At 45.7% G+C, this 21,575-nt stretch overlaps 1 protein-coding gene across 1 annotated transcript in view; it reads right to left on the bottom strand.

Annotated features, from left to right (window-relative positions):
- The window catches only part of WNT11 (Wnt family member 11), a 182,442-nt gene that overhangs the window by 39,137 nt on the left and 121,730 nt on the right, over positions 1 to 21,575 (bottom strand). The window contains exons 4-5 of the mRNA XM_089677985.1: positions 9,085 to 9,362; positions 3,992 to 4,284 (exon numbers count right to left, since the gene is read on the bottom strand). Of these exons, the coding sequence (XP_089534111.1) occupies positions 3,992 to 4,284; positions 9,085 to 9,362 (571 nt within the window). The remainder of the gene's footprint in view (positions 1 to 3,991; positions 4,285 to 9,084; positions 9,363 to 21,575) is intronic.

The following is a 21,575-nucleotide window of genomic DNA, read 5'->3' as shown; positions in this document are numbered from 1 at the left end:
ATCATTGGTGTCAGTGGGGGGAGGAATAGTGCCCCATCATTGATGTCAGTTGGAGGAATAATGCCCCATCATTAGTATCAGTGATACCAATAATGGGGCACTATTCCTCACACTGACACCAATTACACTTACTGACCCCTGTTCCAGTATGGTGCTGCTGCAGCCAGCATACCTGGTTGCAGCAGCACCATCTGCACGGCACACTTACCTGTCAGCTGTCCTTCTTCACTCCGGCCTCTCCCTCACTCAATGTTCGCGGGGCCGCTCGGCTCTGGCTCCTCGCAGGTGATTGGCTGCCTGTGTGCCTTTCCTGAGCTACAGTTCTGCCCAATCACCGGTGAGGAGGCGGAGCCGAGCGGCAGCGTGAACATCGAGTGAGGGAGTGGCCGGAGTGAATGAAGGAGCAGCGCTTCCTGGACTGGATCGTCGTGGGACTGGTATACGGAGCCAGGTAAGATACAGCAGCCCCCTGCCCGCCCCTGTACTTAGTGTCCCTTCCTCGCGGCAAATACGCCCCTGCCGGCGGGCCGGATAAATGTCCTCGGTGGGCCACATGTGGCCTGCGGGCCGTAGTTTGAGGACCCCTGGCCTAGATCAACTTGCCAGCTAACACAAGGCCCACAGGTCAAAGGAGCAATGGGGTAATGAATAGGTGTATTGGTTGTCTTCTTCCCTGTCGTGCACCATGAACAACAAATGGTTGATAACTGGCTGCACAAAGTTTGTTGCAAATATACAGTGCATTCATAAAGTATTCAGACCCCCTTCACTTTTTTTCAATTTTGTTATGTTGCAGCATGATACAACCAATTTTTTACATTCATTATTTTTCATGAAATTTTAGAAATGTTTTCAAATCTATGAAAAAGGAACATTTTATCATTGGCATAAATATTTAGACCCTTTACAACAACAATTTAGCTCAGGTGCCTCCCATTTCTCTTGATCGTTGCTGAGTTGTTTCTACACTTTGATTGGAGTCCACCTGTGATAAATTAAATTGATTGGACATGATTTGGAAAGTCATACACCTCTCTATAAAAGGCCCTACAGCTGACAATGGATACTGTATCAGAGCAAAAGCCATGAGGTCAAAGGAACTGCCTGCAGAGCTCAGAGACAGGATTATTGCAAGGCACCGATCAGGGGATGGCTACAAAAAAAACTGCTGCACTGAAGGTTCCCAGGAGCACAATGGCCTCCATAATTCTTAAATGGAAGAAGTTTGTCATACCTTGGACTCTTCCAAGAGCTGGTCACCCTGCCAAACTGAGCAATCGGGGGAGAAGGGCCTTAGTAAGAGAGGTGACCAAGAACCCAATGGTCACTATGACTGAGCTCCAGAGATCTTGTGTGAAGATGGGACAAAGTTCCAGAAGGACAACCATCACTGCAGCCCTCCGCCAATCTGGGCTTCATGGCAGAGTGGCTAGACAGAAGCATCTGCTCAGTGCAAAAAACATAAAAGCCCACTTGGGGTTTGCAAAAAATCTCCTGAAGGACTCTCAGACTGTGAGGAACAAGCTTCGTTGGCCTGATGAAAGCAGGGTTGGACTGTTTGGCCTCAATTATAGGTGTTATTTTTGGAGGAAACCAGACACCGCTCATCACCTGCCCAATACCATCTCAACAGTGAAGCATGGAGGTGACAACATCATGCTGTGGGTATTTTTTTCAGCAGTGGGGGTATTAGTGAGGGGAATAGTGCCCATTTGTTAGTGTCAGTAGGAGGAAAAATGTACCATCCTTGGTGTCAGTGGGAGACATAGTGCCCCATCGTTGGTGTCGGTGGGAGAAATAATATATCATCGTTGATGTCAGTGGAAGGAGTGCTACATTGCTGGTGTCAGTGGGAGGAAGAGTGTTCCATTTTGGTGTCAATTAGATGAAGTAAGCACTGTCTTCAGTGTCAGTGTGAGGAATATGGACCTATATAAAAGTTTGTTGGACACCCAATACCCAAAACATGAGCATTAATATGGAGTACCCCCCTCTTTTCTTGTAATGCTTTCCACAAGGTTTTGGTGTGCGTATGTGGGAATTTGTGCTCATTTAGTCAGAAAAGTATTTGTGAGGTCAAGTACTGATGTTGGATAAGAAGACCTGGTGCACAATCAGCACCCAAAGATGTTCAGTAGGGTTGAAGTCAGGGCTCTGTAGAAGACACTTAAGTTCTCCAAACTCATCAAATCATGTCTTTAGGAAGCTGGCTTTGTACACAGGGGTAAACAGAGGAGGACTGACAGCTCATGGGGCCCCTGGGCAATAGGGGATCATGGGGCCCCTGTGTCCTTGACCACACTCAAAGCACACCCAAAAAAGCCTATAAAAAGGTACCAGGGGCATTTCATGGGGCTCCCTACTGACCCTGGGCCCTCGGGCAGTGCCCGAGTGCTCTAATGGTCAGTCCGCCCCTGGGGGTACAGCCATGCTAGGACAAGAAAGGGTCTTACCCAAACTTTTACTAAAAGGTTGGAAGTGCAAACCTGTCTCAAATGTGTTTGTACGCTGTAGTATTAACCAAACCCTTCACTGAAAACATCTGAACTCAATAATTTCACTGGACTGTGAAACCCAAAAGAGCCTAGACTGTAGTGTTAATGAGAAAATGTGGAATGGTCATAGAAAATATGCAGAACCTTAAAGTAAATTGATTTAAATGTTTTCAGGACTAGAACTGTGGACAATATGACTGTAAGTGAAATTTTCTTCCGCAGTGCTCAATAGAAAGAAATACATTTACGATACTTTAGTCAATTAAATTTTGTTTTAACTAAAAAGGAGTATTCTGACATCACTCCTACTGCAATGAAACATGTCAAAAAAGAATTCACTCAGCTTTTCATCGCCTGTTATAACCAACATCTGCTTTTATGTCCTTGGGCTCCATACATTGTTTCTCATTCAGAAGTCTGGTAATAAATGTTTTTGATTCATTTCCAATAAAAGCATGTTTCTCGATATTCCACTACATTTCCTGAACATAGTCTATGAAGCCCATTGAGGCACGCATGATTCATAAGCCCGCCTGAATCTATTACTTTCAGCGGTTCGCTAAAAGCTTCATTATCATATTGCGTAGACACAAACTATGAAGCTGTGATTGTCTCACAGAGCTGACAGTTTGAGATATGAATTGTATGCAAGCCCTGAGTCACTGGCAAAAACCTGCTTTAAAGAGGAACTCTGGAAAGACCTTATACATTCCAACAAGGACACATTAAATTTCCTGTTGAATTACTGAAATATTCTAAGCTATCAGGTCCAGGTTGTTATTTGAGTCATCTTTCCCTTTAGAAAGTTCAAAAGTTTGCTGTGTGCAGTTGCTGCTCAACTCAACACATCTATTCTGAGCAAAGAACTTGAACAACATCAGTCAGCCAAGAAATCATGGTATCTGAGATCAGTTTCCAAGATCTTTTCTAGATTTCTTTTTGTATATCTTTTTACATTACTGGAATAGTCGTAATTCAATGAACCATAGTAGCATGGTTTGTGATCGTTCTATTGGGGTGATCAGTCATTGTTTCTGATTGTTTTAAGATTTTAGATAATCTTTTAGCTTTTAAATGTTGATAGCCATGGGGTATGATTTGCGTACTGTGAGTGTTTTTAGTATATGTAGCTGATTTATTGGTGTTTGAAGATGAACTCGTGATGAGTGATGGATGGTATTCTTAGCAAGTCTTGTGTCAAAAAGAATGGTGTTCAATGGCACATAATAATCTGGTTATGTGCACTTTATTCAAAAGATAGAAGAAAGACAATACATTAAATCAAACTTTTAATTTCCCAATGTTTATAGAACCTTCTTCTAAATATGAACTTTTCAGCTAATAAAAGTCTTTTTGTTCCCTGGGCTTACTAAAAACCAATGGGTGACTCAGCTTGCCAACAACTACCCTACAAAATGCGACTTTTTCAATTGTAATTTCTAATACCTATTAATTAAATGTTTTAAAGTGTTGTGGTCAGTCATCCTCTGACTTACCGGTCTTGTGTTCCATGTGAACCCAATTTTTCATTCTTCAAACAATAATCTGGCGAGCTTTGGAGGTAAATCAGTTCTGTTTCCTGCACGGGTCTGATGTCCAGGTCCTTTGGTACCAGCTGTTTCCGTGTACCCATGGGCCGATGAACCACCTTTGTGGCTGACAAATATTTGGTTTTAAGGTCCAGAGCAATCTCTCGAAGTTCTTGAAGACCTCTCCAGCAAGTCTTAATAGAGCAGGAACCCGAAACTCCATGACATTTACACTTCATCTCCAGGGAGCCTTTTAACACCTTCAAGAAATACACAAATGTATGAAAGAGTCACACTAACATATTGCAGAGGACAAGGAAGTGTAAAAACTCATAGGTTTTACACTTCATTAGCTTTTTGTACATTAACCAACAAAACATGACTTCTAAAATGATTGTACTAATGCACTTTTTTTTGTTAAAGCCAAGGTCCGTATCTTCACCATAGAGCAGGGTGAAGGGCATGGATGGCATTGTAGCCAAATGGTTACTACTTCTGCTATAATGCTTTGCAACCCCTTGAAATTTTCCACATTTTGTCATGTTACAACCAAAAACATATATGTATTTTATTGGTATTTTATGTGATAGACCAACACAAAGTGGCACATAATTTTGAAGTGGAAGGAAAATGATAAATGGTTTTCAAAATCTTTTAGTGTGGCGTGCATTTGTATTCAGCCCCCCCTGAGTCAATACTTTGTAGAACCACCTTTCGCTGCAATTCCAGCTGCAAGTCTTTTTGGGGATGTCTCTACCAGCATTGCACATCTAGAGAGTGACATTTTTGCCTTCTAGTGTTCCTCTCAGACTCAGTTCCCTACTGCAAGCCTGCTGGCAGCTGCTGATCGCTGTGGAGTTCCAACCCTTCTCTTCTCATTCATCAGCAGAGTCGGAGCTGCGCTAGTGGAGGAAGGTAATGTCTGACTCTGATGTCACCGCCACCTAGGGGCACCTGGGTGCAGCACGGGATGGCACTTTTTCTGTGTGAGACTCATGAATGATCCTTCAGCTGAGGGGAGGGGTGGCAGAAGAGAGGAAAAAAGGACAAAGGAAAATGCCAGGTGTCTAGGGACAGTGTAGCAGCTGAGCTGCGGCTCCTTCCAGTATTTCTCTCAGACTCAGTCCCTTACTGCAAGCTGATTACTGTGGAGTTCCAGCCCTTCTCTTCCTATTCTTCAGTGGAGGTGGAGCTGCTCCTTCAGAGGAAGGTAATATCTGACTCTGATATCTCGTGTCTGTGTGAGTGTGACCCGGCTGGCCATCCATCATACAGTTGTGTCCAAAATTATTCAACCCCCACTGAAATTGAGTGTTTTGGCCAGTTTGACATTGCTTTTGATCATTCAGTCATCTTGCTTACATTTACATTAAAGAGGCACTTGTAGGTCAGACAAATATAACATAACAGTTATAATGAAATAACCACAAATGTCTTTTCTGTGCTCACAGCATTATCAGTTTTATTCAACCCCCAAGTGACATTCAATCTTAGTACTTAGTACAGCATCCTTTTACAGTTATAACAGCTTTTAAACGTGAAGCATAGCTTGACACAAGTGTCTTGCAGCGATCTACGGGTATCTTCGCCCATTCTTCATGGGCAAAGGCCTCCAGTTCAGTCACATTCTTAGGCTTGCGCACTGCAACTGCTTTCTTTAAGTCCCACCAGAGGTTCTCAATCGGATTTAAGTCTGGTGACTGCGATGGCCACTCCAAAATGTTCCAGCCTTTCCTCTGCAACCATGCTCTAGTGGACTTGGAGGTATGCTTGGGATCATTGTCCTGTTGAAAGGTCCAACGTCTCCCAAGCCTCAGGTGTGTGACGGACTGCATCACGTTTCCATCCAATATCTCCTGGTACTGAAGAGAATTCATGGTACCTTGCACACGCTGAAGCTTCCCTGTACCTGCAGAAGCAAAACAGCCCCAAAGCATGATTGACCCTCCACCATGCTTCACAGTAGGCAAGGTGTTCTTTTCATCATAGGCCTTGTTCTTCCTCCTCCAAACATAGCGTTGATCCATGGGCCCAAACAGTTCTAATTTTGTTTCATCAGTCCACAGAACACTATCCCACAACTTTTGTGGTTTGTCCACATGGCTTTTGGCATACTGCAGTCGACTCTTCTTATTCTTTGGAGACAGCAAGGGGGTACGCCTGGGAGTTCTGGCACGGAGGCCTTCATTACGCAGTGTGCGTCTTATTGTCTGGGCTGAAACTTCTGTACCCACATCTGACAAATCTTTTCTCAGTTCCTCAGCAGTCACACGGGGACTTCTCTCCACTCTACGCTTCAGGTAGCGCACAGCAGTCGAAGTCAGCATCTTCTTTCTGCCACGACCAGGTAGCGTTTCAACAGTGCCCTTTGCCTTGAATTTGCGAATGATGCTTCCTAAGGTGTCTCTTGGTATGTTTAACATCTTTGCAATCTTCTTATAGCCATTGCCCTTCCTGTGAAGAGAAATCACCTCTTCTCTTGTCTTCCTGGACCATTCTCTTGCCTTCACCATGTTTGTAACCACACCAGTAAATGTCTAGAAGGAGCTGAGTATCACAGTCATTTTAAAGCTGCCTAATTGGTGCTTATTATGCTTGATTGCTGCTCGGTGACATCCACAGGTGTTTTCAATACCTGATGGAAAGCACCTGTATGAACCTCTGTTCTTCAGAGTGGTAGTCTTTAAGGGGTTGAATAATTGTGGCAATGAAGAAACCACATAAGAACCATTTACTACTGTATTACATAAACAATTGATGTCATTTTAGTTGCATTTGGGTAGTTACAACGTCCTTGTAGGATTTGATTCTGAATACAATTCCAAATGTACACTATAGTCCCTAAACCCCTTTACAGCATTGGGGGTTGAATAATTTTGGACACAACTGTATGTGCAATGTGTCAGTGAGTGATGACATCATCATGATCCCACAGCCTGCTCTTCTAGTGCCTGCTGGGCCTGCTGATCTGTGTCAGTGTTGGTGTGTTGTCTCGGATCTGTCAGTGTGGGATCACTTAGTTCAGGTGTTCTCTGTGTGTGTGGGCTGGGCTGCCTGCTGCCACAGTGTTTTATCTCCCCTCATTGCCTGGGGAATTCCAGCCTGGGATCTGTCAGAGTGTGGATCCATCATCCTCCACTCACTGCAACTGTCACCCTGCCACTGCCAGCCACAGATACAGTCCGTCTGTGACACTGATTTTGTCTTTAATATTGGTGCTGGTGGCAGCTTATGGCACCTATTTTTGCAAATAAAAGTAATTTAGCAGTTTCATGTTTTGTTGATTTAATATTTTATACTATTTAAAAAAATATATATTTATTTGTTTATTTATTTGTTTGTTTATTTCTTTTGGGGGGTTATTTTAAGGGGGGGGCAAGAAGCTGGTCTTGCGTAGGGCGTAAAATAGTCTAGCACCGGCCCTGTATGTATGGTAGAGGCATACACTGTAAGGTCCTTTGGGGCTGATGAATAAGTGTGGTAGGAACGTTGTCCTGTAATTTCCTTTGGGGCAGGACAGATGAAGTTGTATGGTGGAGACGTTACAATGTAAAGTTGCTTGAGGCAGGGACTGATTACTGTGTGGGGTCAGGAAAGCACATTGTAAGGTACTCTGGGGCAGGGACAGAGAAGCGTGTGTGACCAGGACATTATTATAATACTACAGCATTTATATAGCACCAACCGTTTGCACAGCACTTTACAGAATAAAGAGAGACAGAACAATCACAATACAATTTGATACAGGAGCATTAGGATGTTCATGCAACTTACAGTCTAAAAGGGAGGGGCAAGTGGTACAAAAAATAACTTTAAGGGATGAGTTGATGGAGAAAGTAGAAGTAAATTTTTAGGCTGGCAGGATAGGTTTCCCTGAATAAATTATTTTTCAGGGATCACCTACAGGTGAACAGAGTAGGCGATAACCAGACTAATTGGGGTAGGGAGTTCCAGAGGATGGGAGAGGATCTGGAGAAGTCCTGGAGGTGAGTTTGGGATGAGGTGATGAGGGAGCTAGAGAGCAGAAAGTCTTGGTAGGAGCTGAATGGATGAGTTGGGTAATATTTCAAGATGAGATTGGTGATATAGTCTCGGGGCAAAGTTGTGAATGGCTTTGTAGGTCGTAGTTCATAACTTTGAATTTTATATTTTGGACTAGCGGAAAGCAGTAGAGGAGTTGGCAAAGAGAGGCAACCTCTGCAGACTGGTTAATAAAGTGAATGAGTCTAGAAGCATCATGTAAGAGACTGAAGGGCGATAGTCTGTGTAGAGATGGAAGACAGCCTGTGTAAAGATAGGCCAGTGAAAAGGGAGTTGCAATAGCTGAAGTGGGAGATAACCAGTGAGTGGATTAGTTGCTTTGTGGTGTTGTTAGTTAAGAAGGGTCAAGTTTTGAAAATGTTATGGAGGTTAAGATAGCAAAATTTAGCCAGTGATTTTTGATGTGGGTCCTCAAGTCTAAGATTACACCTTGCACCCAGGCATGCATGGGGGACTAATAGTTGTGCTATTGATCTCAATAGTAAAGTCAGAGGAGGGGAATGGAAATTTTACAAGCTCAGTTTTTGAAAGACTGCATTTGAAGAAGTGGTGTAACATTCATACTGATATGTTACCTAGTAAATTAGTGATACCCAGGGGCGGACTGACCATTTGGAAACTCGGGCACTGCCCGAGGGCCCGGGGTCAGTAGGGGGCCCCATGTGATGCCCCTGGTACCTTTTTCATAGGCTTTTTTGTGTTTGGGCAAGGACACAGGGGCCCCATGGTCCCCTATTGCCCGGGGGCCCCATGAGTTTTCAGTCTGTCCCTGGTGATACCTGAGATAAAAAGAGTGAGTTGAGGAGTAGAAATATATGGAAAAAAATAGCACTTCCAATGCCCTGATGCAGTAAGTTTGTAAAGGGTGCTTTCCACTGTGTGGATTTGGTATGGGCACTGTCTTGATTCCTCTCTTTATACTGTAGGCAACCAATTGTGGATATAGATATACACGCCAAGCCATACTTATCAATCTTAGCATATGATAGAAAGAACTAAGGATTCAGTAGCACTCTTACCTGTCTCCCCACTTCACTGTTGTGTAGGTGCATAAGCTTATTGGCTTGGGAACCTGACTTCTTCATCTTCATTGGGGCATCGGAGAACTTAGACCCCATCATAATGCCATAGTTGAGGTTGTCGGCACATCCTCCCCACCGATACCCCGGGGCTGGTGCCTCTCCAGGTATAGGGCCACAGGAACACCCAGGAATGTCACCCGAGGTGCAGGCCCTGGCAATCGTATGACTGATGGTGGCCGCAGAGAGAGCATATACAAAAGCTGACTCTCGTGTCCCTGCAAAACACAGAGAAAAACTATTGGTTAATACACAGGAAGAGGAATGTAGTGAGAGATACCATACGTAAAGGAAAATAAGCAGGAGAAGGGTGGCTACTCAGTAGGTGGTGCTTATCTATATGAAAATGGGAAGGAGTAGGAGATACTCAGTAGGAGATGCATTATCTATTGGTTAATGGACAGGAAGAGGAGGTACTAAGCGACAGAAGCCTTATCTGTAGGTTAATAGGCAGGAGCAGGAAGGTACTCAGTGGGAGGAACCTTATCTATAGATTACTGATCAAGAAGAGGTAAGCAGTGGGAGGTGCCTTATCTATGGGTTAATGAGCAGGAGAAGATATTCAGTGGGAGGTGTCTTATCTATATGTTAATAAGCAGGAGAAGGAGGTACTTTTTGGGAGCTACCTTATCTACAGGCTAAAGAACAGGAGAAGTTGCTTAGGAGGGTTGCTTTATCTATAGTTTAATGAGTAGGAGGAGGTACTCAATAGGAGATGCCCTAACTATAAGTTAATGAGCAGGAGGAGGAATTCAATGGGAGGTACCTTACATATAGCTTAATGAGCAGGCAGAGGTATTCAGTGGGAGGTGCCTTACCTATAGATTAATGCAAAGGAGAAGGTACCTTACCTATAGGTTAATGAACAGGATGAAGTGCTCAGTGGGTGGTGCTTTTTACATAGGTTAATGAGCAGGGGGAGGTATCTAGTGGGAGGAGCCCTACTTATATATTAATAGGTAAGAAGAGGTAGTCAGTAGAAGGTGCCTTATCTATATGTTAATAAGCAGCAGGAAGTGCTCAGTGGGAGGTACCTTTTTTATAAGTTAATAAAACAGGAGGAGGTACTCAGTGGGAGGTACATTACATATAGATTAATGAGCAGGTACTGTAGTGGTATTCAGTGGGAGGTGCATTACCTCTAGATTAATGAGAAGGAGGAGGTACCTTACCTATAGGTTAATGAACAAGACAAAGTACTCAGTGGGTGGTGCCTTTTATGTAAATTAATGAGCAGGGGGAGGTATTCAGTGGGAGGTGCCTTATCTATATGTTAATAAGCAGAAGGAGGTACTTAGTGGGAGTTACCCTATCTATAAGTTACTGAACAGGAGGAGGTACTCAATGGGAGGTACCCTACCTCTAGTCTTTTTTTTTTTAAAGAATAAAGTTTTGAGAGATGTGGCACATTGACAGCAGGATAACAAAGTAAGACACTTGAGCATTATACTGCAATTAACACGCTCAATGTCTGGGCCCAATGACATCAAAACATACAATCATCGCAAATACGGCTCAGGGGAAATACAAGAAAACAACTAGGAACTCACAAACCGGTGTGAGCGTCCACTTAGACAACTGTGCTAAATAAGACCTGCTAGGGGGATGGAAAAAGAAATCCAATTACCAAATAGACTTAATAGATTTTAGGGGAATGCAGGATTTCTCACGAGTAAGGCACCAGCTGAAGTTGTGTTTAATATAAAATTACCATCAGGGACATCTTTTCCAAGAAATATGGGGAAATAGAGTCTGAAAATAGGGAAGAGTAGAGGAATAGGGAGTATAAAGGGGGAAAAGAGAAGCAGAGAAGAGGTGTCCGACTTGGGGGGGGGGGGGAATCAGCCCAACGTATTACAAGAGAGTATGTACCAGGATCTAAAGTCTTAGAAATGGCAATAGTTTGGGGGAATCAGAGAATTCTACTAATGGAAACCACAGACTTACCTATAGGTTAATGAGCAGGAAGTGGTATTCAGTGGGAGGTGCCTTACCTATAGGTTAATGAGCAGGAAGTGGTATTCAGTGGGAGGTGCCTTACCTATAGGTTAATGAGCAGAAAGTGGTATTCAGTGGGAGATGCCTTACCTATAGGTTAATGAGCAGGAAGTGGTATTCAGTGGGAGGTGCCTTACCTATAGGTTAATGAGCAGGAAGTGGTATTCAGTGGGAGGTGCCTTACCTATAGGTTAATGAGCAGAAAGTGGTATTCAGTGGGAGGTGCCTTACCTATAGGTTAATGGGCAGGATGTGGTATTCAGTGGGAGGTGCCTTACCTATAGGTTAATGGGCAGGATGTGGTATTCAGTGGGAGGTGCCTTACCTATAGGTTAATGAGCAGAATGTGGTATTCAGTGGGAGGTGCCTTACCTATAGGTTAATGAGCAGGAAATGGTATTCAGTGGGAGGTGCCTTACCTATAGGTTAATGAGCAGAAAGTGGTATTCAGTGGGAGGTGCCTTACCTATAAGTTAATGAGCAGGAAGTGGCATTCAGTGGGAGGTGCCTTACCTATAGGTTAATGAGCAGAAAGTGGTATTCAGTGGGAGGAGCCTTACCTATAGGTTAATGAGCAGAAAGTGGTATTCAGTGGGAGGAGCCTTACCTATAAGTTAATGAGCAGGAAGTGGTATTCAGCGGGAGGTGCCTTACCTATAGTTTAAAGAGCAGAAAGTGGTATTCAGCGGGAGGTGCCTTACCTATAGGTTAATGGGCAGGATGTGGTATTCAGTGGGAGGTGCCTTACCTATAGGTTAATGGGCAGGACGTGGTATTCAGTGGGAGGAGCCTTACCTATAGGTTAATGGAAAAGAGGAGGTGCCTTACCCATAGCTTGAAGAGGAGGACAAAATATTCAATGGGAGCTGTCTTATCTATAAGTCAATGAGCACGAGGGGGTACTCAGTGGGAGGAACATTATCTATAGGTTAATGAGAAGGAGGAGGTACTTAATGGGAGGTGCCATATTTACAGACAATGAGCAGGAAGTAGAGAAGGTACTAAAGTGAGAGATTATGGGTAAGATGAAGTATTCAGATGAACCAATGGGACATAGAGCTTAGGGTAGGGGTCACCAATGTGATGATGTTTACTAGCAGTACGAAGAAACGCCAGAAGAGGCATTTTTACAAAGCAGCCAACGTGACTTTCACCAAACATTCACTGGTCATGAATAAATCGCTGTCATTGACAACACTAGCACCAGGAAGGTTCTCCTGGCGTTTACCCCTTCTGATGATGTACGTGTGATACGAAACGCGCGTCAAGGAGGAGCCCCTGCTAGCCGTGACGTCAAACCACCCATTTATACCAGCTGGTCAGTGTTATGCTGTATTCCATTTTTACTACATCCTTTGCGCACGATGATTGTTTTTACTACAGTACCTAAGAAAGTGTGTTTTTTCTGTTTTATCCTCAATAAAGTCATTCTTGCTTTAACCTAAATACTACACTATAGGTCCCTTTTTCTGCTCCATACCGAGCATTTAACTCCCTAGGAGCACCAGGTGATCATCCCATGGCCCAGAGGAGAGCTGTATTCAGCAAATCCCGCCTATAGCCAGGTCTATTAAGGGGACCCCCAGATGTGTTTCCATCCACCGCGGAGTCATCTATTCCAGGCTACATTCCATCCATAACCGAACGGACCTCTGGTGTATATGAAACAAATGCGCAGTCAAATTGCGTCTCTGGTGAGTGTGCAATTTACTCATTATTCCTGCACGGCACCAGAATTATAGCTGTCACTGGGATCTAAGCAAGTAACCTTTTGGTTTCATCACCATCGGTTATTTGTTGGACTATTATTTGCACTGTGTTTTATACAACTACACCGTGTTCCAAATTATTATGCAAATGATATTTTTCTCATTTACCTAAATAATTGATGTAAATAACAGTCAGCATAATTCTCATGTTATCAACTATTAAGAGTACAATTCACATTTTATTGAACAAACCTCCTAATGATAACAGGATTTATTTCAAATATAAAACACTTCCAATGCACTGTTCCAAATTATTACACACAGTAAGTTTCAAAAACACTTTATAGGTTGTAAAGAACTGAAAATTGTCATTTGTTGTGTTTGCAGCATATTTACTGAAATCAAAAGCTATTTCAATCAAACTTTTAACAACATTTTAACTTTTTAAACATTTGAACAGGTCAAGTTACATTGTAACATAGGGCCCCTTATTTGATAGCAGCTTCACAAGTCTTGCATCCATTGAACTTGTGAGTTTTTGGACAGTTTCTGCTTGAATTTGTTTGCAAGATGTCAGAATAGCCTCCCAGAGCTGCTGTTTGGATGTAAACTTCCTCCCACCCTCATAGATCTTTTGCTTGAGGATGCTCCAAAAGTTCTCAATAGGATTGAGGTCAGGGTAGGATGGAGGCCACACCATGACTTTCTCTCCTTTTATCCCCATAACAGCCATTGATGCAGAGGTATTCTTTGCAGCATGAGATGGTGCATTGTCATGCATGAAGATGATTTTATTACGGAAAGCATAGTTCTTCCTTCTGTACCAGGGAAGAAAGTGGTCAGTCATAAACTCCACATACTTTGCAGAGGTCATTTTTACACCTTCGGGGACCCTAAAGGGGCCGACCCGCTCTGTTTCCATGATTCAGGCCCAAAACATGACTCCACCACTGCGTTGCTGACGTTGCAGCCTTGTTGGAACAGAGTGGCCGTCCACCAACCATCCACTATTCTATCCATCTGGACCATCCAGGGCTGCACGGCACTCATCAGTGAACAGGACTGTTTGAAAATTAGTCTTCATGTATTTTTCTGCCCAATGCAGCCGTTTCTGCTTGTGAGTAGAGATGAGCGAATCGAAGTATCCGAAGTGGAATTCGAGTCGAATATCGGAAAAATTTCGATTCGTGCCGAATCCGAAAAACAGCCTAATTCGGACGCGCGAATCGAAATTTTTCCGAAAATGGCGGCTGACATGTGCGGCGACGGAGCGGGGATGTCGGGGAAGGCGCGCAGACAAGGCGCGCTGCCCCATAATGCATTCCTCAACGACATGTGATCGCATCAGCCAATCAGCAGCCAGCCAGCCAGCACTGTGTAATGGTCGAGGTATATATAGCGGCCATTTTGGAAATCTTCATTTGCCTGCAGTCATTGAACAGAGGCAGACCGCTCTGTACTAGGGACAGGGACAGAGTTAGGGCCACAGAAACGAGAATTGGGGACAGAGAGAAGTTACTTAGGGACAGAGAACCATTACTCAGGGACACAGACTTGTTAATGAGGGCCACAGAATCGTTATTTAGGGACAAAGAAACGCTAGTTAGGGCCACAGAATTCATACTCAGGGACAGACAGAATTGTTACTCAGTGCCAGAGAATTGTTACTTAGGGCCACAGAAACGTTATTAGGGCCACAGAATTTTTACTCAGGGACAGACAGAATTGTTACTGAGTGCCAGAGAATTGTTACTCAGGGACAGACAGAATTGTTACTGAGTGCCAGAGAATTCTTACTCAGGGCCACAGAATTCATTCTCAGGGACAGACAGAATTGTTACTCAGGGACAGACAGAATTGTTACTGAGTGCCAGAGAATTGTTACTCAGGGACAGACAGAATTGTTACTGAGTGCCAGAGAATTGTTACTCAGGGACAGACAGAATTGTTACTGAGTGCCAGAGAATTGTTACTCAGGGACAGACAGAATTGTTACTGAGTGCCAGAGAATTGTTACTCAGGGACAGACAGAATTGTTACTGAGTGCCAGAGAATTGTTACTCAGGGACAGACAGAATTGTTACTGAGTGCCAGAGAATTGTTACTCAGGGACAGACAGAATTGTTACTGAGTGCCAGAGAATTGTTACTCGCACAGACACAAAATTGTTACTTGCACAGACACAGAATTGTTACTCGCACAGACACAGAATTGTTACTCAGGGCCACAGAATTCATACTCAGGGACAGACAGAATTGTTACTGAGTGCCAGAGAATTGTTACTCAGGGACAGACAGAATTGTTACTGAGTGCCAGAGAATTGTTACTCAGGGACAGACAGAATTGTTACTGAGTGCCAGAGAATTGTTACTCGCACAGACACAAAATTGTTACTTGCACAGACACAGAATTGTTACTCGCACAGACACAGAATTGTTACTCAGGGCCACAGAATTCATACTCAGGGACAGACAGAATTGTTACTGAGTGCCAGAGAATTGTTACTCAGGGACAGACAGAATTGTTACTGAGTGCCAGAGAATTGTTACTCAGGGACAGACAGAATTGTTACTGAGTGCCAGAGAATTGTTACTCGCACAGACACAAAATTGTTACTTGCACAGACACAGAATTGTTACTCGCACAGACACAGAATTGTTACTCAGGGCCACAGAATTCATACTCAGGGATAGACAGAATTGTTACTGAGTGCCAGAGAATTGTTACTCAGGGACAGACAGAATTGTTACTGAGTGCCAGAGAATTGTTACTCAGGGACAGACAGAATTGTTACTGAGTGCCAGAGAATTGTTACTCGCACAGACACAAAATTGTTACTTGCACAGACACAGAATTGTTACTCGCACAGACACAGAATTGTTACTCAGGGCCACAGAATTCATACTCAGGGACAGACAGAATTGTTACTGAGTGCCAGAGAATTGTTACTCAGGGACAGACAGAATTGTTACTGAGTGCCAGAGAATTGTTACTCAGGGACAGACAGAATTGTTACTGAGTGCCAGAGCTTTGTTACTCGCACAGACACAAAATTGTTACTTGCACAGACACAGAATTGTTACTCGCACAGACACAGAATTGTTACTCAGGGCCACAGAATTCATACTCAGGGACAGACAGAATTGTTACTGAGTGCCAGAGAATTGTTACTCAGGGACAGACAGAATTGTTACTGAGTGCCAGAGAATTGTTACTCAGGGACAGACAGAATTGTTACTGAGTGCCAGAGAATTGTTACTCAGGGACAGACAGAATTGTTACTGAGTGCCAGAGAATTGTTACTCAGGGACAGACAGAATTGTTACTGAGTGCCAGAGAATTGTTACTCGCACAGACACAAAATTGTTACTTGCACAGACACAGAATTGTTACTCGCACAGACACAGAATTGTTACTCAGGGCCACAGAATTCATACTCAGGGATAGACAGAATTGTTACTGAGTGCCAGAGAATTGTTACTCAGGGACAGACAGAATTGTTACTGAGTGCCAGAGAATTGTTACTCAGGGACAGACAGAATTGTTACTGAGTGCCAGAGAATTGTTACTCGCACAGACACAAAATTGTTACTTGCACAGACACAGAATTGTTACTCGCACAGACACAGAATTGTTACTCAGGGCCACAGAATTCATACTCAGGGATAGACAGAATTGTTACTGAGTGCCAGAGAATTGTTACTCAGGGACAGACAGAATTGTTACTGAGTGCCAGAGAATTGTTACTCAGGGACAGACAGAATTGTTACTGAGTGCCAGAGAATTGTTACTCGCACAGACACAAAATTGTTACTTGCACAGACACAGAATTGTTACTCGCACAGACACAGAATTGTTACTCAGGGCCACAGAATTCATACTCAGGGACAGACAGAATTGTTACTGAGTGCCAGAGAATTGTTACTCAGGGACAGACAGAATTGTTACTGAGTGCCAGAGAATTGTTACTCAGGGACAGACAGAATTGTTACTGAGTGCCAGAGAATTGTTACTCGCACAGACACAAAATTGTTACTTGCACAGACACAGAATTGTTACTCGCACAGACACAGAATTGTTACTCAGGGCCACAGAATTCATACTCAGGGATAGACAGAATTGTTACTGAGTGCCAGAGAATTGTTACTCAGGGACAGACAGAATTGTTACTGAGTGCCAGAGAATTGTTACTCAGGGACAGACAGAATTGTTACTGAGTGCCAGAGAATTGTTACTCGCACAGACACAAAATTGTTACTTGCACAGACACAGAATTGTTACTCGCACAGACACAGAATTGTTACTCAGGGCCACAGAATTCATACTCAGGGACAGACAGAATTGTTACTGAGTGCCAGAGAATTGTTACTCAGGGACAGACAGAATTGTTACTGAGTGCCAGAGAATTGTTACTCGCACAGACACAAAATTGTTACTTGCACAGACACAGAATTGTTACTCGCACAGACACAGAATTGTTACTCAGGGCCACAGAATTCATACTCAGGGACAGACAGAATTGTTACTGAGTGCCAGAGAATTGTTACTCAGGGACAGACAGAATTGTTACTGAGTGCCAGAGAATTGTTACTCGCACAGACACAAAATTGTTACTTGCACAGACACAGAATTGTTACTCGCACAGACACAGAATTGTTACTCGCACAGACACATAATTGTTACTCAGGGCCACAGAATTCATACTCAGGGACAGACAGAATTGTTACTGAGTGCCAGAGAATTGTTACTCAGGGACACCTAATCGTTGAATTAAATAGTATGTCAGACAACATGCAGAGGAGTGGCAGAGGAGGCAATGTTTTAGGAGCGAGCAGACGTGGCAGCAGAGGAAGGGGTCGAGGCAGCAGTATTCGCAGCCAGAGGCCAGTGCTCCCGGTGTCATCCAGCGGTCGTGTCTCCACCGACAACCCTGCCGTCATTGATTGGTTGGCTCGGTCGTCTTCCTCTTCCCAGGTCACCTCTGACACCTACAGCCAACGGTCGGTGGGTACGTCAGACACAACCGTTAGTTGGCATGGCCCGGGACCAAGCCCACTGAAATCACGTGTCCTCTACCTGCCCCTGTCCTTTGCTGTTCCCTCACCAAGCGAAGTATCGCATGCTGTGGGCTCAGCCCCACTGTACAGTGAGGAAGAGCTAACAGAGGGCGGTCAGGAACGGGGGGAGACATCGGCCTTTTCAGCAGCCAAGCGAACAAGTACTGGCGAGGAGAGTGGCTCGGTAGCCGGTCTAGAGACAGGTCTGTCTCCTGACCCAGACGCAGCCGAGGGGGCTAGTAGTGAGGCGGAGACCCTACTTGATGATGAGGAGGTTGATCGCACTTGGCAGCCTCGTCGTCATCAGGCAATTTCTTCCGCATCATCAGGAGAAGAGGGTGGCAGCTTGGCAGCGAGCAAAACAGTCGGTGGGTTGCCCAGGAGACAGCAGCAGGGTCGCATCAGTGTCAGTGGAGCCAAACGTCCACGGAGTAGAGCACCAGCTCCACTGCAGCCTACCACCACGGCCAGTAGTGGTGCCGTTGCGCACGGAGGAAGTAGCAGTCAGCCAGTGAAGAGTAGCGGGGGCAAAGTTTCCTACTCGGTGGTGTGGCAATTTTTCCTCAAGCCGCCCGAGGAAGTAAACGTAGCCGTATGTCGACTATGTGGCCAGAAATGCAAGCGTGGCCAGGGGGCCCATGTTGGGACTACAGCGTTGCGTCAGCATATGCAGCGTCACCATTCGGTGGCCTGGGAAAACCGTGATAAACATACGGCGGTTCTGCCTGCCCCAGCCCCCGCTCCATCACCCGCTCCGTTACTTGCTCCGTCACCCGACGTCGTCAATCGCCCTCTATCAGCCAGTCAAGGCTCCAACACCTCTGCTGAGGGGAGTTGTCGCTCATTGGCATCTTCCGCTCGTTCAGATGCTCCTTCTCCTGCTACTCCTCTTCTCGGATTCCGTCAACAGTCTTTCTTGGAATCCGTATCCAAGAGACAACAGTTTGCGAGCACGCACCCGACGGTGCAAAAGCTGAACGTCCTCCTGTCCAAGTTGCTGGTGCTGCAGTCCCTCCCTTTCCAACTGGTGGACTCAGCACCTTTCCGAGAAATGATGGCTTGTGCCGCGCCGCGGTGGAGAGTGCCAAGCCGTCATTTCTTTGCCCAAAAGGCAGTGCCAGCCCTGCATTCACATGTAGAAGAGATGGTGGGCCAGTCTTTGAGCATGTCGGTCTCTGCCAAAGTGCACGGCAGCGCCGACGTGTGGAGCTGTAACTACGGTCAGGGACAGTACATGTCATTTACGGCCCACTGGGTGAACGTGGTGCCGGCACAGCCGCACCAGCAACTTGGACAGGTCACGACGCTTTTGCCTCCACGTTTGCACGTCCTTGGTCCAGCAAGCATGTCCGCCTCTACCACCTCTTTTTCCGCCGTGTCCTCAGCCGCCACCCCCGTGCCAAGTCCCATTACCCGACCGGCATATCACATGTGCAGGGCGCAACGGTGTCACGCTGTGCTGCACCTGGTATGCCTTGGCGAACGTAGTCACACAGGGGAGGAACTGCTGAGTGTAATGAACAGAGAAATCGACAGATGGCTGTCTCCGCACAAACTAAAAATCGGAACCATGTTGACTGACAACGGAAAGAACATGGTGTCTGCTCTGCGTCAAGGAAGGTTGTGCCATGCGCCATGCATGGCTCACGTGTTCAATCTGGTTGTCAAGCGGTTCCTAAAATCCACCATCCCACTGCAAGACATCCTTAAAATGTCACGTAAACTGTGCATGCATTTCAGCCATTCCTACACCGCAAAGAACACCCTCATTGAGCTGCAGCGGCAGAACGGAATTCCACAGCATCGCCTGATCTGCGACGTTGCAACAAGGTGGAATTCAACCCTACACATGTTAGACCGCCTTTACGAGCAGCGAAAGGCCATCACCGATTTCCTGATGTTACAAGCGGATAAAGGTACTCCCCTGTGTAACTTAGATGTCAGCCATTGGCAGCTCATGCGTGACACCTGCCGCTTGCTCAGGCCCTTTGAGGAGGCCACGCTATTCGTGAGTCGGCAGGACTATGGGATGAACGACGTCATTCCTCTGTTGCACGTCCTGGAACAAATGCTGTTAACAATGGCTGGTCAGGGTGCGGTAGACGTGGCGCACAGATCTCAACGCCACATGACCCCTGTGGGGGCAGGACAGGAAGAAGAGGAGGAGGTAGAGGAGGACATTTGTGCTCAGGAATTATTGAGTGAAATGGGTGGTTTTTCCACTCAGCGGACAGGAGTGGAGGAGCAGGAGCATCTGGTAGAGGAGGAGGAGGAGGAGACAGAGGACCCAGACGCACCGTGGCAGTATGCTGTGGAGATGGAGGCAGGGAGTCCCTCGCATTCCTTGGCACAAATGGCCCATAGCATGCTCGGTTGCTTGCGTAGCGACAGCCGAATAATAACCATCAGACAGAGGGATGACTTTTGGCTGTCCACCTTGTTGGACCCTCGCTACCGGTCCAAAATGGTGGCCTTTTTCACACCTGCTGAGAGGGAGGCCAAAATTACGTACTATAAAAACCACCTATGTAGTCAGTTGGTCTCTGCCTTTGTGCGCCAACGTCCATCCTCAGACACTGTGGGCCCTGTGCGCTCGCGTTCCGCTGGCATGGCAGCAGGGGAGGGGTGGGGTGGTAGGAGCAGTGGCAGCTCCACCAGCAGTGGCTGCCTCAGTCTGCAGTCGATGATGAGTAGCTTTCTTCACCAGCGCAGTGAGGAAACTACTAACCAGCCGCAGCAGCAGCAGCAGCATCAGGTGGACCTGGAGCAGGAGCTCAAACAACAGGCTTGGGCCTACTTGGACAGCACCCTGCCAACCGAGGTAGACAATCCCCTTGACTACTGGGCAACGAAACTTGACCTTTGGCCCCAACTAGCTGAATTTGCCCTTGAAAGGCTGTCATGCCCGGCCAGTAGCGTGGCATCGGAGCGCGTGTTTAGTGCGGCAGGAGGTATTGTAACTCCGCGGAGGACACGACTGTCCACCCAAAGTGTGGAGAGACTCACGTTTGTGAAAATGAATCAGGCGTGGATTAGTCTGGATTTCAAACCACCAGTTCCTGACACAACTGACTAAATCCGCCATGAATCATGCCTCAAACATGTGCCACTTTCAGGTCTCCTCACACTGCTGGTGTGTTTAATTTTTTGACATAGGGTGCTGGCAGATTACGGGCCTCCTATAGCTGCTGCCAGGCCCCTAATCTGCCATGGGCCCCTATATACCGCCTCCTCATGCTGCTGCCAAGTCCAGAGTCTGTCATGGGTCCCTGTATGGCCTCCCATTGCTGCTGTCTCCATCGCCACACTCTGCTGCCATGTGCCACTTTCAGGTCTCTTCACACTGCTGGTGTGTTTAATTTTTTGACATAGGGTGCAGGCAGATTACGGGCCTCACATAGCTGCTGCCAGGCCCCTAATCTGCCATGGGCCCCTATATACCGCCTCCTCATGCTGCTGCCAAGTCTAGAGTCTGTCATGGGTCCCTGTACGGCCTCCCATTGCTGCTGTCTCCATCGCCACACTCTGCTGCCATGTGCCACTTTCAGGTCTCTTCACACTGCTGGTGTGTTAAATTTTTTGACATAGGGTGCAGGCAGATTACGGGCCTCACATAGCTGCTGCCAGGCCCCTAATCTGCCATGGGCCCCTATATACCGCCTCCTCA

This window comes from Staurois parvus, unplaced genomic scaffold (assembly GCF_062004578.1).
Source record: "Staurois parvus isolate SC_StPar_1 unplaced genomic scaffold, SC_StPar_1.0 ptg000196l, whole genome shotgun sequence".
Classification (NCBI taxonomy): domain Eukaryota; kingdom Metazoa; phylum Chordata; class Amphibia; order Anura; family Ranidae; genus Staurois; species Staurois parvus.
The sequence above is the reverse complement of the archived record's forward strand: the minus strand, read 5'-3'. Positions and strand labels throughout refer to the sequence as shown.